The 26,072-nt window shown below is 51.5% G+C and overlaps 1 protein-coding gene across 4 annotated transcripts in view; it reads left to right on the forward strand.

Moving 5' to 3' along the window:
- Positions 1-487: 487 nt before the first annotated feature.
- ADORA1 (adenosine A1 receptor) overlaps positions 488-26,072 on the forward strand; it is a 38,655-nt gene continuing 13,070 nt past the window's right edge. Inside the window, exons 1-3 of one of the 4 annotated variants that reach the window (XM_023186997.2) lie at positions 488-709; positions 1,052-1,206; positions 1,590-1,987. In XM_023186997.2, coding sequence (XP_023042765.1) covers positions 1,647-1,987 — 341 coding nt within the window. In that variant the 5' untranslated portion in view covers positions 488-709; positions 1,052-1,206; positions 1,590-1,646. Of the gene's footprint in view, positions 710-1,051; positions 1,207-1,589; positions 1,988-26,072 lie in introns of those variants that run through there. The other 3 variants (XM_023186998.2, XM_023186996.2, XM_026456686.1) reach the window with 3 other exon arrangements.

Here is a 26,072-nt window from a genome sequence, read left to right on the forward strand (position 1 = left end):
ATTGGTAATAGACTAAATGGCAGTTCTGAAAGATGGATGAGAAAGAAATATAATGACTCAGGGTAGAGCCTGCAAAACAGTGTGGGATGAGAAGATGCAGGGACTGGTTTCATAGAGAGGGCAGGGTTTTAGGATTGGGGGAGGGTGCCAGGACTACAAACTGACTGCTTTGGGAGATCCCAGTGGGGGCATTCTGAAGTCCTGCAGAAGAGATGCTGTGCCGTGAGGGGTGAGGGGTCGCTGGAGGCCAGACCAGGGCTCCCAGGAGTCCTGCATTGAGAAGGGAGAGAGTGGACACAGGAAGGCTGTGCCTCTGTCCAGTCCTGAGGCTGGGCGCACACACCAGGCCCTTCGAAAAGCTCACATTTTTTCCAGCTTTTCTCACCCAGTATCACTTCCTTTGTTAAGAGGAGGGGGTGGGGGAGGAGACGGAGGATGAGGAGGGAGGGGCCCGCGGGTGTCGCCGCCGCCCCCGCCCCCTCCCGGTGTGCGGAGCCCGATTGTCACTCAGCTCCCGCGCCGGGGGCGACAGAGCCGCCGGCGCCCGAGTCGAGTCCCAGCCAGCTACCATCACTCTGGACCTTACAGGCCGGCCTTGGCTTCCCCAGGAATCCCTGGAGCGAGCGGCTGCTGAAGGCGTCAAGGTGTGGGGGCACTTGGACAGAACAGCTCAGGTAGCCGGGAACTCTGCTAGCTTTGGTGACCTTGGGTAAGTCTGAGTCTCGTTTAGCCCCTGGGGCTCCCCAATGGGGGTGCAGGAAAGGGTTGAAAGAAGAGACCGGAATGCCCCCTTGGGGCAGGCCATGGGCAAGGGTCCCCGACAGAGCGGGACCCGGGGACTGCTAAGATCCAGGCATCAGACGGGTCTCAAGTGGGTGGCGCAGGGCAGGTGCGGGCACGCTAGGGTATAGGGAGAAACGCCCCAGCCTTGTCCTGGGCTCCGTCCCCAGACCCTCGTCTGCCACCCCAGTCCCAGGTGCGAAACAGGGGCGCTACCTCTTTAAAAGTGTCCGGGGCTGAGTCTCTGCCGCACCATGTGATTGCTTGAAAGGCCGGGCTGGGAGCTCTGCGGCGGGAGCCAGAGGACTATGAGCTGCCGCGCGGTGTCCACCGCCCAGCCTAGCCCTACCGCGCGCGGCCCGGAGCTCTGTTGCCTGGAACTTTGGGCACTACCTCTGGGACCCCTGCCGGCCAGCAGGCAGGATGGTGAGCTCCCTGTATCCTGTTCTGTGCACGAGGGTGGGCAGAGTCAGTCATGGGAGACCCCTGTGTGTGTGTGTGTGTGTGTGTGTGTGTGTGTGTGTACGCGCGCGCGCGCGCGCGAGCTGGGAGCTGCCTCACACCTGATAAAAAAGCCAGTGGAGGAGTGAGCGCTGCTATTTTAAGTTGCTGAATGGAACCTCTGGGAATGATAAAGGGAAGGGACAAAGATTAGGCAGAGAAGGAGCCAGGTGCCCCTCCAGCCTGGGTAGGAGCTGCATGTGCCAAGTGGGACACATTTCCGTGGGGTACCTGGAGTTCCAGGGCAGCTTGAGCTCCCTGCCCCTCCCAGACAGGCTTCCCCATCCCAGGCTTCCCTGACCACACAGGTGCTTGCCTCGTGCCCCTTGGTGCCCGTCTGCTGATGTGCCCAGCCTGTGCCCGCCATGCCGCCCTCCATCTCAGCCTTCCAGGCCGCCTACATCGGCATCGAGGTGCTCATCGCCCTGGTCTCTGTGCCTGGGAACGTGCTGGTGATCTGGGCGGTGAAGGTGAACCAGGCGCTGCGGGATGCCACCTTCTGCTTCATCGTGTCGCTGGCAGTGGCTGATGTGGCCGTGGGTGCCCTGGTCATTCCCCTCGCCATCCTCATCAACATTGGGCCACAGACCTACTTCCACACCTGCCTCATGGTTGCCTGTCCGGTCCTCATCCTCACCCAGAGCTCCATCCTGGCCCTGCTGGCAATTGCCGTGGACCGCTACCTCCGGGTCAAGATCCCTCTCCGGTGAGTCCACATCCGCTGAAGGTACTCACAGCACCGCATGATGGCTGGCTTGAGGGCCATCTAGAAAGGATAAAAGGTAGAGCATAAGACCCCAAGTAAGCCAGATGTTCTTTGGGCTATTGTGCTCCAGTCCTCACTCTGCCTTCCTGTGCTCCGCTCTGCAGTGCCAGAGAAGCAGGAGGGGGATGGGTGGCTGGAGGACTGGACTGTGAACTTACCAGTGCCCATGACCTCAGACTGAAGCTCTTGCAGCCAGGGAACCTAAGGCTGCCTGTCAGGCCTGGGGTGGAGGTGAAAGGTTTGGAGGAGCCACTATGATGGGGTCACAGTGAGTGCTGGGTAGGAATGAGCTGAGCTCTGCCAGTCCCAGGGAAGAGGAAGAGAAAGACGCAGAGAAGAGATTTAGGGTGCGGTGGGAACATAATGAGGGTGGCACAACAGGGGCAGGAGCGCTGCTGCTCCAGCCAGACCCCAGCAGGCTTCCTGAAGGCACGCTTTGGCTCTCTTGTTCACCAGGTATCTCTGTGCTAGCCAGCTGTTCCTGCCAGGGCTTTCCAGCTGAACCCAATGGTCTGATTACCTTTGCCTCACTTCCACTTGTGGGATCTCTGTTACAGACAGGAGGAAGGAAAAATGCTGGTGCCTACTCTTCTTATTGCTGTTATGTTGCAAAACCATGTCTTTGCTGGTCATACTAGAGGTGCTTGTGCTGCTTCCAGGCAGCACTGGGATGGGTGGCCTGATGGTGCTGTCCTCAGTGTGAGTGTCCAGTCCACGTTGGGGCTCCCTGCCTGGAGCTGCCAGGCCACAATCTCATCACCAGGCAGTGCCTTGGGCCACCAAGTGCCAGCGAGTGCCTGGGCATACTGCCAGGGACTGGCCCTGCTGGGACGCTCTTGTGAGGCGTGCTTGCCCCTTCTTTGAATTCTTGCCCCCAGTAGATTCCTTTTCTCCTAGGGAGCTCTGACCATCTCCAGCACCTGACACCCCTGGCATAGCTTCTCTGGGATGTAGGGCCTCTGACCTCACTTGGCCCCTTGCCCGGGTAGGCCTAGGGACCCATGTTTCTCCCTTTGTGTTACATTTGTGCACATGTAACTTCTCAAAGCCTTTCTTACATGCGTTATTTTTTCCTGTTATCATCGTGCTGCTGTAAGGGAGGTGGGACAGGAGCTTTTAAAGGGGTAACTAAGACTCAGAGGGTCTCCTTGAAGCTCACTCGGAGAGAAGTGTGATCTAATTATCTGCCTTCCTTCCTGATTCCCCCATGCCCAGCGGCTTGATGCCAGTCTCTCTGCCCTGTCTACCTCCCTCCGCCCTCCAGGTTTTCCAGGGAAGGTGGGGTGAAGAAGGGAACGCAGCCAGAAGCCCCATAGGCTCATCCACTGAGGGGCCCACATGCTGCCATTAGTCCTAGGTTGCTGCTGGGCTGCACATAGAAAGCTGGTCTCAGCGCATTAGAAGAGCAGGGCCTCTGAGCCTGGCCATTATAACAAAGTGTTGCCACATTTGGAAACTCATGCAGATGTTCAGCTGTAGGAAGGCTGCTGGAGAAAGTCTGTCTGCTGAGTGCTAAGGTGTGCCAAAGGTCCTGTCTTGCAGTGACAGAATGTGCCCTACTTGCCCTGTGGGGCTGGGATGGCTGTGCTGGTGGGGACAGCAGGCTTATTCCTTCAGGAGGCAGCTGCTGTGGCTTTGGAGCTGGCGTCCTGGGGAGCTGTCTTCTGAGGGTGGAGGCAGGGGCCTGCACAGAGGCTGCCGTGGGCCTGAGTTCAAATCCTTGCTGGGAATTTCTAGCTGTGCAAAAGTCACTTATTTAACCGCTTTAAGCTTTAATGTCCTTATGTATAAAAGGGAACATTAATAATAGTGCCTACTCCCTAAGGTTATTGGAATAATTTAATGAACTCATATATGCAAAGCACTTGTATTAATATTATGTCTAATATATGCAAGCCATAGGGAGGTCTTATTTGTAGTTTTATTGTCACTATTAACATACGGCTCAAGTGTGGCTGGATAGGCAAGCCCTACTCCTGCCACTCACGCTCTTAGGTGTCATTCGGTGTCAACACATATACACGAAGAAACACACACACAAACACATACACAACACATCTCCAAGGAGGTGTCTAAGAACTGTTAAGTTATATCTATACATGTTTCTACTCCTCTGGTGGAGTGTTGGTGCCTCAGGGCAGCAACCACATCTTACTTGTTTCTGCAAATTCTTCAGAATGCCCAGCTCAGTGTCTGGCACATCACAGACCCTCCATAAACATTGATTGAATTGGCCAGGTTTCCGGAGCACACACAGTTGAGCCTCAAGCAGATCTTCCAGAAGTCTAACCTCTCACTTTCTTGCTGTGGGCTAGACCTGTCCCCACTTCTGATTCAGGGCCATGATCACAGATGCCCCCACCAGCTCAGCGTGGCTCCTTGACAGCCACACAGCAGCAGTGCCCACGAGTGTCCTGGCACGTTGGAGAGGAGCCTTTCTCCGGAGTTAGGGAAAGGCTGCTGGGGCCTCACTTCTCAAGCAGGGATCTGGCTGAAGTTTTGGGCCATTCTGGGCTCCTGCGTGCCACTGCCCACGTCCCCTTCAGGAGGAACAACATGCTCTGTTCCTCTCTACGTGGCTGGAGTCAGCAGGCTGCTGGGTCTTTGAAACCCCCCTTGGCCAGAGGTCCCCGGGCACCAGGCTTGCTGTCCTGCCATGCCAGTCAAAGGTAGATGTGGCCCTGGGCACAGAGAGTCATACTGATTGAGCATTGGCGAGGTGGGTCTGGGGCACCCAGATACAGGTGTCTGCTGGCTCTCACCAAGTGGGGCGTGGTTTGGTCAGTGAACCAGGAATTTTCTTTCTTTCTACTTGGCAGAAAACCAAGAGAGAAAAGAGATTCACATCATATAATATGATCCAGTTACAAACTTTTTTTTTTAAGCTCAAATTGTTGATTCATCAGTAACTGTGGTCATTTGCTTATGGTTTGCGTGCTATTTGCATAGCACCTCCACATGCTTGGTAATTGAAATCCTATTCCCCTCAGCTCCTAGTTCTGGGGAATCTCTATCATTTGTCCCCTACCTCCTCACTCGCCCAGAGTTTTCTTGGTGGCACTCTGTGGCAATTTGGTGCCTACTCCCGGGGGCTAGTTGTAGAGAAGGGTGCTAACAGAGGGCTCCCTGACCAAACCTCTCTGTGGGAAGGAGACCCCAGCAAGGGGGCTGTCCATGGCCAGCTGGGTTGGAGTGGAGTGAGGGGTGGTGGGTGTTTGCGAGTCAGGCAGAACTGAGTTTGAACCTTGCTCTGTTACTAATTAGCTATGCAACCTTTGATAAGTTATTCAGCCTCTCTGAGCCTTTCCCCTTCACCATCTGTTAAATGAAGGGGTTGGAGGCGGAGCATGGTGGCTCATGCTTGTAATCCCAGCACTTTGGGAGGCCGAGCTGGGTGGATCCCTTGAGACCAGGAGTTTGAGATCAGCCTGGACAACATGGTAAAACTCCATCACTACTAAAAATACCAAAACCAAATAGCTGGGCGTGGTGGCACATGCCTGTAATCCCAGCTCCTTGGGAGGCTGAGGCAGGAGAGTCGCTTGGACTTGGGAGGTGTATATTGCAGTGAGCTGAGATCGCGCCACTATGCTCCAGCCTGGGCAACAGAGCAAGACTCTGTCTCAATATAAATAAATAAATAAAAAGAAATAAATGAAGGGGTTGGATTTTAGGTCTCTGAGGTTCCTATCAGCTCTAATTCTGTGTTTCTTCCTTATCCTGACTCCTGCCAGTGCTGTGTTGGGATCCTGGGAGGGTTTTGTTGTGTTGTGTGTTTTAGCTCCTAGGGAGTGTATGCTAGGAACAATGCTATGTTTTTAATATACTTCATCTCATTCAATGTTCATAGTCTCACTAGTAGAGCTTATTGTTATCCCCATTCTATAGACAATTCTTTTTTTTTAAGACAGTCTCGCTCTGTTGCCCAGGCTGGAGTGCAGTGGCACGATCTCAGCTCACTGCAACCTCCACCTCCGAGGTTCAAGTGATTCTCCTGCCTCAGCCTCCTGAGTAGCTAGAATTACAGGTGCATGCCACCATGCCCAGGTCATTTTTTATATTTTTAGTAAAGACGGGGTTTCACCATGTTGGCCAGGCTGGTCTCAAATTTTTGACCTCAGGTGACCCACTCGCCTTGGCCTCCCAAAGTGCTGGGATTACAGGCATGAGCCACCTCACCTGGCCTCTCTATAGACAATTATTTAGCTAAATTGAGGGCTAAGGCTTGGGGAGTTTCAGTAACTTGCCCAAACAGCTTGTTGGGGCAGAAGCAGGATTTGACTCTAGGCCTAACAGATGCCTTCAACCAGTAAGCCCATGTGTATCTTGCGTCAGCCCAAGAAGCTGTAGGATTTTTGGAGGCGTTTCTAGGAAGCTGTCAGTAGGGTGATTTTTCTCCTCTGATCTTTGCCAATGACCTCTACACACTGCTCAGCCCCCACCCAGCATCTTTCCCTCCCTCTACCTTCACTCCAGTGGGCAGTTGAGCCCTTGGCAGTCCTGCCTCTGTCCACAGCTGGAAGCCTGCCCCACTGGGCTGCTGACCCGGGGAAGCATAGCAAGGAGTGGTGGAGGAGCCCAGCGTGCTGAGCTGGAGGGGGGAAAGAAATCTGGTAAATTAGGGCATGTTCACTTTTAGGCATCAATTTAGCCCTCCCCACCCTGGCTAGCCTGGGCTTTTCTTGACAACCCTGACATGCCTTGTGTGCCGTCATGCCCCCGCAGGTGACTGTCTGTGGCTTGTGGGTCCCAGAACACTTGTTCTCAGGTCTTGCCATCCACTTTCAGAGAGGTAGGCTGTCTTCAGATCCTGTGTCTAAGGATGGATTAGTCATAGGCCTGGAGTGTCTGAGAGGGAAGAGGAGTTGGAGGAAGCCCCGAAGCCCAAACTCTCACACTTGTGGACTGAGGAGGAAACCGAGGTTGGAGAGAGGAGGAGCTTACGCAAGATTGCTTGGCTGGGAGTTCTTTCCTCCTCTCATCTGAATACTTGCTCCCCCACCTCTGATGTAAAAAGCTTGAGCAGAAGAGCTCTTTGCAGTCACCCGCCCCTCAAGGAACAGAGAAGGAAAATATGCAGCCTCAGTGGGTGAAGTCAGCAGATCAGTGGCAGGCTTAGAGGGGAATGAGACGGAGGGAAGTTGCTTTGTGATTGAAAAATAATTTCTCTGAATTAGGGATAGCCTTCAGGTGGGTTAGGCCAAGCAGCTTGCTGGGCCAAGGGAGAACATGGCCTTTAATTGAAGAGGCATCTGGCCTCCTTTCAAGTGTGAAAGCTTCCCCCAGCTGGCGTCGTGTGGCTTCCCGGAAGTTTCTGAGTGCTTGAGGAGCAACCTGCCGAGGTGTCAGCCCTGCGTGGAAGCCGGAGAATGGCCAGGATGCCTTTTACCCAGAGGCGGAGCTGTAGGGACCGCACCCTGACATTTGCTGTTTATTTCTGAGCATGAAAGTAATCCATGTTGATTGTGAAAAATGGAAGAAAGAATAAAGACGGTAAAATCACCAGTAATTCTACCACCTACAGAGAACTACCATTAACATTTCAGTGTTCCAGAAAATTTTTCCACACACATGTATATATAGATATATTATTTTTACATATTGAGAACATCTATATATACATGGTTTTATATCCTATTTTATTCACTTAACATTACAAGCATTTCCCTGTGTCAACTAAAATTATTTTGTAAGGATTTTTATGGCGGTATAATATTGGATTATATTATTACTCATCTTTTGGGGCTCAGCTAAAATGGGCTCTCCTTAGGGGGGCCTTCCCTGAGCCCCACCCCACCTGGACCAAGTTAGTTTCCTCTGTTAGGCACTTGGGTTGAATCTCCTTCTCCTTCCAAGTCCACCACTCATCACCTTGGTTGCTTTCTATTTAATGTCACTCTTTCTGGGCTTGGTAAGTTCCCAAAGGCCAGGACCACATCTGCTTACATACCCCCATTTCCCCATGCCTGGCACAGAGCAGGCATGCCGGAGACCTTTTTTGAATAAATGAATATTTGAATATCATATTTTATTTATGCATTCTTATATCACTGGCTAATTCAATTGTTTCTGATTATTTATTGTTATGAAAAATGCTTTACTGTGTAACAAACCTGCACAGGTACCCCTTAATCTATTAAAATATAAGTTGAGGCTGGGTGCAGTGGCTCACGCCTGTAATCCCAGCACTTTGGGAGTCTGAGGCAGGCAGATCATTTGAGGTCAGGATTTCAAGACCATCTTGGCCAACATGGTGAAACCTGTCTCGACTGAAAATACAAAAATTACCCGGGCGTGGTGGTGCACGCCTGTAATCGCAGCTACTTGAGAGGCTGAGGCAGGAGAAATGCTTGAATCCAAGAGGCAGAGGTTGCAGTGACCTGAGATCAGGTCACTGCACTCCATCCTGGGCAACAGAGCAAGACTCTGCTCAAAAAAAAAAAAAAAATGAAATTATAAAATCAAACAAAAAAACACTTTAATGATTCACTTTGTTCATAGGGTCAGAGCCAAGTCAGAACCTGGGCTGTGTCACCCAGTAAATAGCATAGGTGCTATCTGGAAGGAATGCCTTGTGAGGTTAAATATTTCCCAACTCCCTTTACTCCAACTCTCCTTTCTCCCTCACCAATTTTACCCACACTGCAAATCCCCAGGGGGCATTTGGCATTCTTTAGCCCACTTCCCCTTCTGGGCTGGGTTGGGCAGGACTGTGTGGGTCCCAAGTCTAGTCCTTATCGCCTGGTCTCTTTCCTGAAGTCTTTGGCATCCTGATGGTGAGGAATCAGTGTCCCTGGGAGAGGACTTGGATGAGGCACATCTTGGTTGGCCTCATTCGGCAAGTGGGGACAGACACACAGAGCAGAGAGGAAGGAAGTGGAGAGACGCGGCTCCTTGGGCGGCATGAATCACTCCTTTAACCTCAGCCTTCTTAATTCAAGCCCACAGGGAACTATCACCTGCTACCCTCCAAAGAACAGCCTGGAGGTGGCCGTGGGGATAAGGAGAAGAAGAAAAGGCAGGCGGCTGGGTCTTGGCATACACATCCTCTTAGAAATACTGGCTTGAAGGTGGGCAGGGAGATGGGGGCAGCTGGCAAGGGGCTTCCCTGACCCCAAGGGAGAGGACATGGGGGTACCTTCTCCTGTCTTGCTCCTTATCCTGGAAGTTTATTCCCCAGCAGAACTGCAGAGAGGTGTGGGGCTGAGGGGCTGGCAACATCCATTTATCTATTTTATAAGTGTGCTATGAGTACCTGCTATATGTCAGGCACTTTGCCAGGCCTAGGGATACAAAGATGGGCAGGCTGATCTGGTCTCTACCTCTGTCTGACAGCTCAGAGTCTCTGCTGAGATGATGGATTCCCATGGAACAAGGTGGCCAAGGGGAAACTCTCACCCCACCTGTGGTGGGAGTGGGGATGGCAGGAGACTAGCAGCTGATGCCTTGCAGAGCTGGCCTGGGCAGCTGGATCCCACTCCACACTCACTCCATGCAGCCCGGGTTGTGTAGGAAAGGCTCTTTGAAATTACCTTCTTGCCTCTTGCTTCCCCTTTGAGAGAGGAGGGCAGCTGACTTGTCCCTACACAGGGCCCTGGTACAGATAGACCTACTCATTCATTAACTCATTCATTTGTTCATGTATTCAGCAAATACTTATTGAGTGCCTCATATGAGCCAGGGTCTGTTGAGATATTTTCATCAATAAAACAGAGACCCTCATGGAGAATGAATTCTAATGAATTGGAAATCAGATGCTAAATAATAAATGTAACACCTAAATCATGTAGAGTGTTAGAAGCTAGAATGTGCTATTGAAAAAAGAAAAAGGGGGCAGGGTAAATGGGACTGGAGATGCCCCAGCCCAAAATGGGGCTGGGGGAAAGGGTTGCAACTTTAAACAGGGTGGTCCAAGAGGCTTCACTGAAAAGGCACCATTTGACCAAAACCCTGGAGGTGAGGGAACATGCCATGCATATATAGGGAGGGCATGCCATGCAGGGGAAAGAACTAGAACAGAGGCCTTAGCATAGGAATGTACCTGAAGGGTTTAGGGACTAGCAAAGAGGCCTATGGGGCTGAGATGGACAGATAAATGGGAGAGTGGTCAGAGATTATGGGCCACTGGCCCAGGTACAGCATGGAGGCCACTGGAAAGACAATGGCTTTTACTCTGAGGGGAATGGGGAGCCATTGCAGGATTTAGAGCAGAGATGTGACATGATCTGACTTAAGCTTTAAAAGATCACTCTTGTTGCCATGTTGAGAATGTGCTTTAGGGACAAGGGTGCAAACAGGGGAGTAGTTAGGCGCTATTGCAGTGATTCAGGTGAGGGAAGACGGAGGTGGCTCGAAGCTGAACAATAGCAGAGGAGGTGGTGAGAAGTGGTTAATTCTGGATGTGCATTTAAAAATTTTAACTTTTAATTCACTTTGTATCAAAGTAAAAATTTTATCCAGTAAAGTGCATAAATCTCAAGTGTTCAGCTCTGTAAAATTTTGCATATGTATATACCTATATACCACTACCCCGATCAATATTTAGGACACTTCCAGCATTGTACAAGGCTCCCTCCCAGTCACTACCCTCCAAAAGCCAACCTCTATTTTGACCTTTATCCTTATAGATTGATTTTGGTTGTTCTTGAGCTTTTATAAGTGGAGTCAAGCAGTTTATACCCTTTTATGTCTGGCTTCTGAAGCTCAAAATTCTTGCCAAGATTCATCCCTGTTACTGAGTAGGATTTTTCCCCTCATTGCTGTTAGAATTCATACATTGTATGAATGTACCATGATTTGTTTAAATTCATGATGTATTTTGAAAAAAAGAGCCAAAGAATTTGCTTATGACTTGGATGTGGGAATTTTCCTATAGATTGGATGTGAGAAAGAAGAGTCAATATGACCAGACTTTTACTTCTAAGCAACTGGGAGGATGGAGTTGGCATCATCTAAGGTGGGAAAGGCTGCAGGTGGTGGAAGTAAGAAAATGAGTTCAGATTTAGACATGCTGACTTTGGCGTGTCTAACAGATATCTGAGTGGAATGTTGAGCAGGTGGTTGGATATACAAGAATGAGAGGCCTAGACGGGTGATTGTAAGTGTGAGAGCTATGGCACGTAGATGGGTTTAAATCCATGAGGCTGGATGAGGTCCCCAAGAGAGACAGCGCAGATACAGAAGAGAGGAAGACCAATAACCGAGCATTGAGAAGGTGGGAAAAGAGGAGGCACCAGCAAAGGAGACTGAAGGAGAACTCCAGACACAGGAAGAAAACTCAGAGCCAGTGTGGTACCCTGGAAGCCAAGTGTAGACATTCCACCAAGGAGGGTCGACGAATGGGTGAAGTGAGATAAGGACTGAGAATTACCACTGGATTTTGCAAGGCCATTGGTGACCTTGACAAGGGCAATGTCAAAGGAGTGATGGGGGCAAAGCCTGAATGGAGAAGGCTCAAGAGAAAAGAGGACTGGTATCGAGTACTCTTGAGGAATTTTGTTGCAAAGAGAGCAAAGGAATGGGGCAGTAGCTGTCAGGGGAAGTGGAAGCGAGCTGTCTTACACTGGGATTTTATTGATTGATTGATTGATTGATTGAGATAGAGTCTCACTCTGTTACCCAGGCTGGACTATAGTGGCATGATCTCGGCTCACTGCAGCCTCCGCCTCCCAGGTTCAAGTGATTCTCCTGCCTCAGCCTCCCAAGTAGCTGGGAGTTGCATGCCGCCATGCCTGGCTAATATTTGTATTTTTAGTAGAGACAGGGTTTCACCAAGTTGGCCAGGCTCGTCGCAAACTCCTGACCTCAAGTGATCTTCCCGCCTTGGCCTCCCAAACAACTGGGATTACAGGCGTGAGCCACTGCGCCTGGCCCCCTGTGTTGTTTTTTAAGATAAAAGGGAGGTTAGTGAGTTTGTGTGCTGACAGAAATGATCCCGCAGAGAGTAAAACACTAGTGATGAAACAAAGGAGAGAATTTCTAAAGTGATGTCCTGGTTTAGGCTAGCGGGGCATACATGGCGAGACTGGCTTTAGATGGGATCCTGGAGGCTCTTCTGTGGCAACCTGCAGCATCTGTGGGTGCAGATGCTGGTAGGTGAAGCTCTTTCCTGATTCTTTCCATTTTCATAGTGAATTGGGAAGCAAGGTCACCAGCTAAGAGTGAGGATGCAGTAGGAGGTGTTGGAGAGAGCAGCAAGTGTGAGATAATTCTCTAGGAAGTGGGAGAGTGACTAGGCTCAGGAAGTCTAGTGTAAGTGAGGGCAGCATGAAGGGCCCCCCTTAAGTTCGCGATGATGAATTTGAAGTGCAACTCAGCTGTGTGGCTGTGTGTTTCTCACCAGCCACGTTCAGCTGCACGAGCCCAGGCGTGGAGGAGGCAGAGAGTTTATTCCTTCATTAACTCAGAATGCCAGATTCATGATGAGATTAAGGACCTTACCACGGGCAAGAAGGGGACCCGGGTCTCTGCCCTCATGGAACTTAGAGGCTAGCAGGGAGCGAGAGCCCAGGGACACACCAGCAAGCAGGTGCCTTCGACTGCCATTTGTGAACTTAGAGGGAGCCGTGCTGGTGTTCTCTGGGGCGGGCCCTTGTTGGTTTCTCCAAAATCCCACGTGGACGTCCAGAGAGACCCACCACGGCTTCAGTAAGGCCTTGGAGGCCTTGTGGTTCCTGCTCAAGAGTTTGGATTTTTTTCTAAGTGCGCTGTGAAGCCTCTGAGTGGTTTAAGCAGGGAATGACATAATTCAAATTACATTTTAAAAAGGTCAAAAGTCCTTGAGAAAATATTAGCAAATCAAATCCGGTGATATAAAAAGGATAATATATCACCACCCGAAAGGGTTTATTCCATCTAGGCAAGGGTGGTTTAACATTTGAAAAAAATCAATCAGTGTCATTCATCACACTAACATAAGAGAGTCACTCTGCCTGCTCTGTGGAGGATGGGTTGGAGTGGGGTTAGTGGGGTTAGAGAGGATGTAGGGAGCCCAGTTAGGACTGGGGGGGCAGCAGGTGGGGCTTGAGGCAGGCAGGGAGTGGAGGAGGCCGTGGAGATGGACAGAACTGGAAACATTTCAGGCATGTTAGAGTTGGAACCAACTGGAAATGGGTTGAGGTGTGATGTGGGAGAAGGAATCCAATGTGACGATCCATGCTTATGGCTTAAGGCCCTGGTGGATGGTGGTGCTGTTTCTGGGGATGGGGAAGCTGGGGAGGAAGAAGAAATTGGAGGATGATTCAGATCCTATTAGGTATCCAAATGGAAGCACTGTGATGGCAGGGCCGCTGGTGTCTTCTCTCTCACCACTCCCCAGCTCTCCTCCGCTGATGTGGTCAGGCGGAGGGGCTCTCTCTTGCCTCACACAGCCTCATGGAAGGGTCTTTTAAACACCCACCAATCCAGACATTCCCAGATGCCTTCAGCCATTCCAGCTGCTCTCTTCCCACCTTACTTCTCAGGAAACCATTGCTTTTTCAGACTGGGACCACAGCAGTAGGAACATGAGGCTTCAGGCTCCCTGAAGCTTTCAGAAGGAGACAGCAGAGTTGGGGGGCCCTCTGGCTAGGCTCCTTTAGAATGTGGCACAGTGGCTTCTGGGACATTAAGGCCTCCTATCCCTACCCCAGGCCTCTGCCCCTCCCCAGTAATGCTTAGGAGAATCCTGGCCTCTGTGTGCCTCCAGGGTCTCGTTTCTCATCATTGCTGGAACCCAGCCAGTGGTCTGCATTGTGGATTGTGTTAACTCCTGCACAGTGGTTCCTACTCTGACTCGCAACAATCAGGGTCCTCTCATAGCTGCTGTAGAGCACTGAGTGGCCCCATTTCAGCTAATGTAGCAGAGAACCTGGTCAATCAATAAGCAGGCATTGACAAGTGCCAGCTCTAGCCTGGCCCTGATGGCAGAGCAGGAGGGATGGGGGAGCCCCAGGGTTGGCATGGGGTCACGCTGTGTCCCAGTCATCCTGGTCTGCTCGTGGCAGCCCTGTCAGCTCCTACATGCAGAAATCATCTCCTTTTGCCTCATGTAGCAGAGAACACTTTGCACTGCAGTTGGCAGGGTTGCTGTGGGCGGTGAGAGCCAGACCTCCCAACTCTCACCATGCACCCTGCTCTCAGAGGCCACCAGTTTCCAATTCCCACTTCCTCACCACTGGGAGAGCAGGGGCTGAGACTCTAGCACGGCAAGAGCCGGTTCTCAGCTCCTTTTCTCTATGCCAACAGAATTGAGGGCTCTGATGCATACCCACCCTGCTGGAATGGTAACGCACCAGTGATTCTCTCGGGGGCAGGAGATGGGATGGTCTGTTTGGAAAAAGCTCCTCTAATCTGGATTTTTTTTTTTTTTTTGGAGATAGTCTTGCTTTGTTGCCCAGGCTGGAGTGCAGTGGCACGATCTCGACTCACTGCAACCTCTGCTTCCTGGGTTCAAGCGATTTTGCTGCCTCAGCCTCTCGAGTAGCTGGGACTATAGGCTGATGCCAGCACGCCCAGCTAATTCTTTTCTATTTTTGTTAGAGACGGGGTTTCACCATGTTGTCCAGACTGGCCTCAAACTCCTGGCCTCAAGCGATCTGTCTGCCTCAGTCTCCCAAAGTGCTAGGATTACAGGCATGAGCCACCACGCCCGGCCTAACCTGGATGTTTTTAATGACCCCCCTTTCCAGGAGACATCTTTCTCCTGCTGCTTTACAGAGACACTCTAGTGAACTGAAGGGTAAGAGCAGTCTCCCCAGGCAGTCAGACTGGAGTAAAAATCATAGTCCAGGTGCTTAGAGCTGTGTTGTCTTGGATAAGTTGCTTAACCCTCCTGTGCTGCTTCCATTTCCTCTTCTGTAAAGCAGGATTCATAATGCCTCCTTCCTAGGGTTGCTGTGAGGCTGGGAGATAGTGTACGTTCAAGGGCTGGCACATAGTAGGCACTCCATAAGTGGGGCTGTTACTGTTGTTAAATAATCCGGTTTGTTTTTTATTTACCACTTGATGTTATGTGACCACTGTGATCCCTGTGGGTTCAGATCAGTGTCAAAATGATTTGCATGCACTATGAGGGCAGGGCGTGGTACCATCCAACTCTCCTGCCCATCGTAACCAGCACCTAACGTGTGTCTGACTGGCACTTAGTAGGTGGCTTAATCAATGTCTGTGGAGTGAAGAAATGAGGGAATGCTCCAATGGAGGAAGGACACCTTAGTGGGGAAGACTGAGTAGCCAGGTTGGGAAGAAGTCATTTGGATATTTTATATTCACCTACAGAAGACAAAGGCAGGTAATGGAGAAGGAAAGGTTATTTAATTAAAATATCCCTAAGAGTTCAGAGGGTGGGGTGCATAGAGGGGTGAATGGGGTCACCGGAGCTTGTACAGCAAGTTAGGCTGTGAGTATCCTGGTCTCCTGACTCTCACCTTGGCTCCCTGCTGTCCCCATGCTGCCTGTTTGTATGCGGGGAAGAGTGTTGACGTGACTCTGCTTCCAGGGTGTGAGTAGTTCTTCCTGATCCCCCCTTCTCTTGGATGCCTTGTCCTGTCTGCTCTTGGTGGGGAGCTGGCTCTGAGGGAGCTGGAGTGAGGGCTCCCTTGGGGCCTGGCAGCTCTGTAAATTGACTCTAGGGAGGAAACTGTTCAGTGTGTTTGGGGACTCAGCAGGCTGTGCCCAGCATACACACCTGCCGTAATGCCCTGTTCTCTGTAAACACAACCCCCAACCCACCATCATGGTCTCCTGGGGCCATAACTGGGAGAGCTGATAGAGTGGCCTTGATAACAGTGATGCAAACAACATTCTGAGTGGCTGTGTCAGGTCCCAGGGGCTAATAACAGCTTAGAATGAGGGGTGTTGTCTTAGTCCGTTTTCTGTTGCTATAACAGAATACCGCAGATGGAGTGATTTACAAAGAAATAAGTTTATTTGGCTCATGGTTCTGGAGGCTGGGAAGTCCAAGAGCATGGTGCTGGGATCTGGCGAGGGCCTCCTTGCTGTGTCATAGTGGAGGGCATCACATGGTGAGAGGGCAAGAGCATGTCAGCTCAGGCCTCTTGTCCTCTTCTTATAAAGCCACCAGTTCCATTGGGGGGACCCCCACCTTGATGACCTTATCTAATCCTAATTACCTCCCAAAGACCCCACCTCCAAATGCCATCAGCATAAGAATTTGGGGATTTAAGTTTTCAACACATGAAATTTGGGTGACACAGTCAGGTGTGAAGGCATGAAGCCCCCCTCCACCACCACCTTTAATCATGACAGGCGGCCACAGTGGCTTCAGGTTCTTAGTGGGGTGTGTATTCACAGATGTACACCTGTGTGTCTATGTGTGTGTGTGTGTAGGGGGTTATAGCTTTTTGATCTTTATTTATAAGTCAAAAAAATGACATTCTTGGCTTCCAGACCTTTCATTCAATTCTGCTTATTCACTTCCATGCAGCCCCTGCCCCTAGTCCCTCATTCTCCATGGGCAAGACAAGAGTCTAATGGTTTCCTGTTTGTGCCCCACCCATTAATCCTTCTTGATGTGGTTTACATGTTCAAGTCAACAAGTGTTTTCTGACGGCATAAGTCTGTCCTCAAGGACATAGACCACAGTCAGTGCGGAGACAGACACGTTTCCAACTGCCGCAGTGGCAGGAGGCCTGAGCAGGCCTGGCCCACGTCCAGGCACACAGTGCAAGGCCACCTCCCCGGCCTGGAGGCGCAGCCCCACACCTCCTTCCACCTGTACTCAACACTCACTTTCCTTGTCTCCCAGTCAGTCTCTTCTTAACCTGTTTAAGAGTTATGGAGAATGATAAAAGAGAGGGATTTGACATCAAGACCGCCTCTTACACACACACACACAGCTGTTCCCTTCTCTTGTCTAATTGCTACTTAGTCTTTAACACTCAGCTCAGATGACACCTCCACCAGGAAGCCGTCCTTGTTTTGGCCTGCATGTTCCCACAGCTCCCTGTGTTCCCCTTTAACATAACCCTTATCAAATTGCACTGACCTGTGAGCGATTTGAAGGTGGGGTCCAAGCCTCTTCATCTCTCTACCCACAGTGGTGGATGGTTTCTGCCGTTTCAGTATTAATGAATCACTGAATGAATGGTAATAGTAGTGACGCTTGTGTGCCTAGGATTGCTAGGCCCTGTGCTAAATACTTTACATAGATTATCTTGCTGAAATCCTTGCACAATTTTATGAAGAGGCCCTAATAGTATTTTATACTAATAAATTAAATAATATATCCCCATTTTCCACATGAGAGAGCTGAGACTCAGAGAAATTAAACTACCGGGTAACAGCCACCCAGCTAAGTATAACCAGAGTTGCTGAATGAATAATTGAATGCATGAATGAAAAGATCTGTACTTGAGCCTTGACTCCAGTGCTTGCTGCTGGGTGACCTTGAGCAAATCACTTACCTCTGCGGGTCTCAGTTTGTAGGATGGGCACCATTCCAATCCCCGCTGCAGAGCTGTCTGTGAGGCAGTGCTCTTGGAAGGGCAGGGAGAATGGCTTCATTGTTCAGGGGTGAGTTGGCTCTGAGTGTGCCTGTGGAGGGGTTGCCCTGACAGGAAGAGTAGGGCCTAGAGAATGTCCCCTCCCTGTCTGTGCAGACTTCAGCTGTGGGAGAGACACCGACTCACACCCACCTCCTGTGCAGAGGCCCCAGAGCCACCTCATCCTCAAGGGATTCCAGCCCAGTGCCAGCGTGCAATTCAACCACTGTGGGCTCCCTCCCCGCCATCCCCAAGGCATGGCTCCCTACCTCATGTGCCTGGGAGTTTGAATTCAGTCCACAGTCAAGACTTGAAGAAAAAATGTTCAAAGGAGGAGAATCAAGGACAGGGGAGGCCCCCGCCCCCCACCAGACTTATAAACCAATGTGTATAAGAGGTGGCCTTGATGTCAAATCCCTTTCTTTTATCATTCTCCACAACACCAAGGCCTAGACAGGTGAAGAAGACACTGACCGGGAGACGAGGAAAGTGTGTTGAGTCCAGGTAGAGCGAAGTGATCCCACAATCTGCCCAGCACAGGGGAGACTTGGGGCTGGGAAAACAGGATGCCTGAACTCTGGGCCTGGGCTGCCATGGTGCCCACTTGGAGGCCACCTTCCTCTCTGACCTGCACCCTCATTAGTAAATGGGAATGGCAACCCAGCCTGACTTCTCAGGGCTGCTGAGGCAGGTCTGGCCGCCTGTAAGGATCCGGTGAGTGGTGGGTGTGTGCAGGGGCTGACAGAAGGGAAGGGGCGCTGAGAGTCACAGAATGCTGAGTGCAGCCTGGAGGGACACAACACAGCTTGGGCTTTGGAGTCTGGCTGGCCGAACCCGTCTCCCAGTCCCAGCTCTGCCACCTGCTTGCTGTGTGCCCGTGGCTATCCTCTCTGAGCCTCGGCTTCTACGTCTGTGAAGTGGGACTAATATTATGCACCTCACGGGACTGTGGAGAGAACCAATGTGTAACCACCATCTCTCTCCAGTTTCAGGGGCTCATTCTTCTTTTCCTGCTGTTTGGTGTGAGGGAGGAGGATGGATGGATAGTGGCGGGTGTGTCTGTCTGTCTCTGTTGTGGTTGGGGTGGACAGTGTGGCTTGAGGAGTTCCTTTACAAGCCTGCCAAGGCCTGAAGTTGGCAAGCCTGGCCTTGGGGAAGTGATTGTGGCAGGGCTGGGAGGCGTATAAAGCCCTGCACTCAGGTCAGAATGTGTTCTGCCACTGCTCACTGCTCTGGGTATGCTGCCTGGGGCACCTGCCTCTGAAGTGTCAGATGGGCACCTCCCTTCCTCCTTCCAGCTCCTCTGGGAGCCCAAGGGGCTGCCTGGCACTAGAAGTTCCCAAGGAAGGAAGACTTGCAGCCTGGTGGGGGAGGGGTGCCTACATGTTGGGCATCTCCTGAGTGTCAGGGGTGGCACCAGGTGACTTCTTTGGTAGCAGATTTAATTTTATTTAGTCTTGCAAGGCTGGTATCAACATCACTTCCCTTCGCCACTGCCTTCAAGGGAGTTTCTAGGCTGAGGGCAAGACAGAATAAAAGATCTTGGCCAGGCATTGTGGCTCATGCCTGTAATCCCAGTACTTTGGGAGGCCAAGGTGGGAGGATTGCTTGAGCCCAGGAGTTTGAGACCACCTGGGCAACATAGGGAGTCCCTGTCTCTAAAAATAATTTAAAAAATTAGGCAGGTGTGGTGGCATGATCCTGTGGTCCCAGCTACTTGGGAGACTGAGGCAGGAGGATCACCTGAGTCTGGGAGGTTGAGGCTACAGTGAGCCATGAGCACCCCTGCACTCCAGGCTGGTTGACAGAGTGAGATCCTGTCTGGAAAAAAAAAAAAAAAAAGAGAGAGAGAGAGAATACAAGATCTTGCAGATAACAGAGAAATCAGCACTGCCAAGCTAAGAGGGCTGAGATTTCTGAGATGGAAAGTGCTATAGGCACGAGCCAGAGCCAGGCCCTGTCTGGCCTGCTGCCTGAGTTTCCGTTGGTCCTGCTGGCTTTCTCTCAGCCTGAGTCTGCTGCCTCAATCACAGGTGCAGGGGAGCTACCTCAGGAGGTGTTGCTAGCATCATGGCAGCAGGAGTAATCCCATGTGGTCCACAGAGGTGAGAACGGCGGAAATGGGCTGGAGAAGCAGCCCAGTAGGCCCTGGGAGTGAGGCACGGTGAAGGGCCCAGGGAGACCCTCTCTGCCACCATTCCATAGGTAGAGTGCTTCACGCAAAGAGCACTGGGCTCAGAGGCAGAGGAGACTGGGTTCAGTCTCAGCTTAAACACTAACCATCCAAGTTGTAGCTGTAGGCATGCACTGAACCTTCCTGGGTCTCAAATTTCCAACCTGTAAAGTGGCAACCACAGAACCTGTTCTTCTTAGCTCATAAGCTGGAGTGTGCATTGGATAGGATCGTTGGTTTGGAAGTGCTTTGCCAGGGGTGTTGTGATGGACTGCTATCATTTTGCTGAGGCAGGGAGCCTCTTTCCGCTGTCTTCTCCCATCCTGGTTCCTGGCCTTTCCTTTCCTCGTATCCGGGGAGGTGGCTATCCATTAAGAGAAACTGGTCTCACTGGTGAATCTGTGATGGATCCTGCAGGGATTTGTGTTCCTATTTCCTTCCTGATCCAAAACAATGCCTTTCTTTCTCTGGGCTTCCTCAGTCACCCTCTTCCCCAAACAAGGGTGGAGAGAGCTCCTTTTGTGCCCGATAATGGGCTGAGTGCCACTGGGCTTTGCTACTCAAAGCATGGTCAGGGACCAGCAGCCTTGGCATCTCCTGGGAGCTTGTGAGAAATGCAGAGTCTCAGTCCCCAGCCCAGATTGTCTGACTCATCATCTGCATTTTTAAAAGACCCCAGGCGATTCACATGCACATTACAGTTTGAGAAGCTCAGACAATGCAGGATACTGCGGAATATAAAACCGCAGTCCCTGTCCTCAATTTCTTCACAGCCTCACGGGAATGGCAGTGCATGAAATACAAAACACTGATTTTAAAATCTACTCATAGTAATTTTGAAAGCTGGATTTGCTCACTCCACAACTTATGTTTTGAAGCATTACGTTGTACCCCATAAATATATACAATTAATATTTTTCAGTAAAAAGAAATAAAATTCCATGAAATAAGCAAACAAAGGACTTGGTAGCTCATGCCTATAATCCCAGCACTTTGGGAGGCTGAGGGAGGCGGATCATTTGAGGTCAGGAGTCTGAGACCAGCCTGGCCAACATGGTGAAACCCCATCTCTACTAAAAATACGAAAATTAGCCAGGCGTGGTGGTGCACGCCTGTAGTCCCAGCTACTCGGGAGGCTAAGGCAGGAGAATCACTTGAACTGGAGTGGCAGAGGTTGCAGTGAGCCGAGATCCCGCATCGCTGCACTCGAGCCTGGGTGACAATGAGACCCTGTCGCAAAAAACAAGCAACAAAAATACATGCTTTAGAGGCAGCTGGCGTAGGTTGCAATGACGATTCTGGCCACTAGCTGTATGACCTTGGGCAAGTCGCCCAGTCTCCACCTGTGGAGATGGATCCCTTCCTCCTAGGATGAAGAGTAGAGGAGGGCTGTATGCAAAAGCTCAATGCTAAATGATAGCTCTGACATCACCAGTGCAGCAGACATCGAACTCCATCTTACGGATGAGGAGCCTAAGGTTCTGAGAGGTGACATGATTTGCTAACAGCAGGTCTGAGTCTGATTCCAATCCAGGTCCTCTAACGCTGTCAAGAGTCTGTCACAGTGTTTTGTCACCCTGAGCCTTGGCCCCCCTAGCCAGCCAGTGTGCTCTGTGGGAGACGGTGGGCACCAGCTGAGGAGGTTGGGAGGGGAGAGAGCAGTGTAGGGGTCAGGCCTTTGTGGAATTGGAAGTTGGAGGCCCTGGGGTTGAACCTTCCAAATGTCCCAGACCGTCAGTGTTTCTATCAACTGGGTGAGGGAAGCCACTCTATGCCTGTTCCCCCACGTGCCCTCTGTGCCACTGCTCATGTCCACCCCTCCCCTGGTCGCAGTGCATGTCCTGCCCAATTTTTGCCTGGTGGAGTTCCCCAAGGCCCATTACTACTGGCTGTCTGCATTTTTTTTTTTTTTTTTTTGGATGGAGTTTTTGCTCTGTTGCCCTGGCTGGAGTGCAATGGCATGATTTCGGCTCACTGCAACCTCCGCCGCCTGGGTTCAAGCGATTCTCCTGCCTCAGCCTCCTGAGTAGCTGGGACTACAGGTGCATACCACCAAGCCTGGCTAATATTTGTATTTTTAGTGGAGACAGGTTTCACCATGTTGCCCAGGCTGGTCGCGAACTCTTGACCTCAGGTGATCCACCTTCCTCGGCCTCCCAAAGTGCTGGGATTATAGGCATGAGCTGCCGCACCCGGCCTGCATTTTCTTTTTCCAGCTCTGAGCAAGCACCTTGAAGTTTCCATGAATGGTGGATGGAAACAAAAGGATTTGATTTAATAAGCTTCTTCCTCCTCCACACACACCATGCGTTTCCCCCATCCAGGGTCGTGGCAGATCGGAGTGATTTATAGGACTTCACAGAAGTGGAAGAAATGACGGAAATTGAGTTTATTGATCAACCCTCGGAGAAGCTGCCTGGCAGGCTCCCGGCCTGGGACATTGCCAGCAGCTAACATGCTGTTCCGTTTTACCCGTGCAAATGACGGGGGCACAGACCAGCTCCCAGAGGAGGAGGAGGACAGGCTGTTCCCCACCTCCACCCAGGCCGGGAAGTGAGGAGAAGGGCTGGTTTTGCAGCGGGAGGAAGTGTGCTAGACTCCTGTGAGGACCATCTAATTAACTGGGTTGAGATATTGGGGCTGGGTGGTTGAGGCAGGACCTTCAAGTGGAGACCCTGAGCATTCTGTAGGAGGCCCCTCAGCTGTGACCATGGTGAGCAGAGCTCTGCTGCCTGCCAGTAGGGATGTTGTTGTTGAGATGAGCAAGAAGACTCAGGATGGCTTCCTCTTACCAATTCCTCCTAATTTCTTCACGTTTAAGGTGATGATTGCAATACTCGGCTTAATGATCTGCCATGTTTGTAACTGTTTTCTAGTCATTATGTTTGTTTTCTTTTTTTTTCCTTTTCTTTTTCTGCCTCTCTGGTTTTAATTGAGCATTTTATATGATTGCATTTCCTTCCCCAAATATTATTGAGTCCTTACCGTGTGCCAGATACTGTGGTAGGTGCTAGGAAGATGATTTTGAACCGGACTTGGTCTCTGCCCTTCAGGTACTTGCAGTTATGTGCTCTGGGAGAAAAATAAAGATTTTTTCTGATTGTCCCACATGGGGAAGAGAAGGGAGCCAGCCCCCAGATGATCTAGGAGACCTCACATTCCAACTTCCTGCTGCGTGTTATTCTGGGGAGGGGGGTCTCTGGCTCACCTGTACCCACTGAGTGAGCCTGGGTGCCCCCCACCTCCCACTGCATCTGTGTATCTGGGCCTCTCCTCCACAAAGCTATCGCTGGAGCTGGGCAGAAGCCCCTGAGCACATGCATTGGGGTGGGAGGGCTGTAGCTGCTGCTAAACTCTTCCTTGGGCTCTGCCCTGGCCTGGGTGGCTGCTGGCTGGGGAGGACTGGTTCCTGGATGGGGCCTGGCCTGTGGCTTCTGCAGGGACTCTGTACACTGTGGGCTTGGTGAGTGCTCATGTGGAGGGACACAGGGCAAAGAGAGCGTCAGGAGATACCAAGGAGGGACAATGGAAAACTGCTGGGTCCCGGGGTCCTTCCTGCTATTATTTGGGCTCTGCACTCCTTGGCCTGGTTGCAAGGTGGGGAGAAAGGCCAGGACCAGGCAGAATATGACTGTACTTCCTCCAGGTCCCAAGAGTGGTGTCTCCTTGAGTTCTGATGCAGCAGGAAGAACTGAAGTTAGACTCTGGGAAGGACTTTCTTTCTTTCTTTTTTTTTTTTTTTTTGAGACGGAGTCTCGCTCTGTCACCCAGGCTGGAGTGCAGTGGCCGGATCTCAGCTCACTGCAAGCTCCGCCTCCTGGGTTCACACCATTCTCCTACCTCAGCCTCCCGAGTGGCTGGGACTACAGGCGCCCGCCACCTCGCCCGGCTAGTTTTTTTGTATTTTTTAGTAGAGACGGGGTTGCACCGTGTTAGCCAGGATGGTCTCGATCTCCTGACCTCGTGATCCGCCCGTCTCAGCCTCCCAAAGTGCTGGGATTACAGGCCTGAGCCACCGCACCCGGCTGGGAAGGACTTTCTAATGTGGAAGCACAAGCTATGGAATGCGGAGCTGAGTGTGGGGTAGACTCTTTCTTTGGAAAGATTTCCAAGGTGGTGAGCTCTTCCTGTCCTCCTCTACCTGCTGTCTGTCAAATCTTTTCCAGAGCAGGGGGCTAGGTGCTGTGATCTTTAGGGGGCCCTGACAACCCAAGCTCAGTGAGAGCAGCCGCCTCCTCAGAGCACAGCATCCCAATCTCCCCGGCTCAAGAGGCACCTCCTCTTGTCACTCCAGGCTGTCAGCAAGCGTCCAACCTGCTTTCTAGGTCCCAACCCCAGCTGGTGCCTTTGGGCTGATCTCGAGTCTGCACGGGATCTCTCCAGCGGGGGTCGGATTTACAGACCCTTGGTGGAAATACGCCTTCAGGCAGATGCCCTGTACCCCATGGTTCTAGGCAGGCCAAGAGATGCTCTGAAGGGAGGTGGGAGGAAGGGCATGGGTTCCCCCTGATTCCACCTCCCGTATCTCCAGTATTCCTCCCTGGCCACTTCCCCGGTGGAGCTTTACTGGGGTTCTCCAGGGAGTGTGGCTTCTCCAGGACCCTGTGTAGGGTTTAGTGCTGGGCTGAGCAGGTTCCCAAACCCCCACCCCAGACTCAGACACTTTCGTCAGTTAGATCAGGGAATACAGACCCGTTCTGTACGAGGTTGAGTGAAGTAGGAGAGCTGGCTGTGAAATAGATATGGAAACCATGTGACTTGCCTTCCAGAGTGAAACAGAAGTAATTTTTTTGTTTATCTATGTCCTTGCAGCCTGTTTTGTATCTCTTCAGGGGCCGATTGTGTATTCCAGTAGAATCAGGGGTATGCTCCTGTTGGAGATAGCAATGGTCACCTGGTGCTACTGTTCATTGAGTGCCCAGATAAGTTACTGCGCCAGCCTCATCCTCACAGGGGAACTGCCAAGCCAGCCTTCTCTTCCCATCGTGCCCAGACAAAACAAAGGCTCAAAGAATTGTTACTTGCTCAAGGCCACAAGCTGTTAATGGTGGAGTCACAGTTTGAACTCGGATCTCACCCCACAGCACACTTCATTCATTCATTCCACTCAATACATATTTATTTCTCTTTACATTCCATCTTGCCCCCCATCTTCCTCTCCATGGGGCACAGAGCTAGAACATGCAATCCTTTCAGGAGGGGCCCCCTTCCGGGGAGGTGTGGGTGCCCCTCACCACCGCCCCTGGTCTCTTCCCCATGAGGAGTTCGGTGCTCAGTGCCCCTCCCTCCCTTTGCTAGTGCTGAACTCAGCTCTCCATAGAAGATGATTTGATGCATTCCAGAAGAAGGGAACTGTGACCTGCTAGAGCCCAGAAAAGATCTCATTCAATCCCTCATCATCCCGACACGGACACAGAGGCCCCAAAAGGGAAAGGGTCTCCCCCAAGATCAGCTCACTTCTGGCACAGCCTGGACCAGAACAAGGGTCTCCCGATTCCCACCACAGTGAGGTATTCCAAGGAGGACTGCCCTCCTTTGGGGGTCCAGCCTGGGCCCCTCTGCTCTCCTGAGCCTGCAGAATTCTGCTGCTTCCTGGCTCCCACCTGCCTGGGCTCTCCCCATGTGCCAGCTGGGCTGGAGAATTCTCTGCTGCTCTCCTAAGTGGCCACAGTCTGCAAAGACCAGAGAGGTCTATGGGAAGCCACATAAAGCCATCAGCTCCCTTCCCACCACGGCAGGCCTTTCCACTTCGCTGGAAAAGGAATTTTGCCCCTGTTAGCACCCTGGCCATCTCAGTGAGGTCTTCCTGCAGCAGCTACTCACAGGTCATTGAGTCTGAATGCAGATGGGATGGTTTTTTCCTGTCCCACGGGATGAGTCAGAAACAGTCACCCATAGCAGGTGGGGCCAGTTGGCCTTGGTCCTTTTGCCATCCTGGTCTTCCTTGGAGAGGTGGAGAGAATCAAATCTCAGTGCAGAAAGAGCTGAGAATGCCGAGGTCTGGGTCCAGTTTTCCTGCGTTTACTGTCCAGGCGAGACACCCTCCTCCTCGAGGACCAACCCCTCACGGGGATGTGGGGGCTATACCTGAATTTGGGAGGTGAGGAGGTGGCTGCAGTGTGAAATCGCCCAGGGCATTGTCTCAAAGTGCGATACCTTGGCCTCCTGGCTGTGGATAAACATTCCATAGGATATGCCCTGGACTGGGAGAAAGGGATGAAGATCAGAGGCAAATATACTTTGAAAACATGCCTCCTCCAAATCTGAAAGCCTCCCACTTTGCACCCCACCCTCTGAAGCCCCCTCTGGATCAGAACCACAGGGCAAATCCAAACTTCTGTTTGTTGGGATAAGAACGTCCACCGAGAGA

This window comes from Piliocolobus tephrosceles, chromosome 1 (genome assembly GCF_002776525.5).
Source record: "Piliocolobus tephrosceles isolate RC106 chromosome 1, ASM277652v3, whole genome shotgun sequence".
Classification (NCBI taxonomy): Eukaryota; Metazoa; Chordata; class Mammalia; order Primates; family Cercopithecidae; genus Piliocolobus; species Piliocolobus tephrosceles.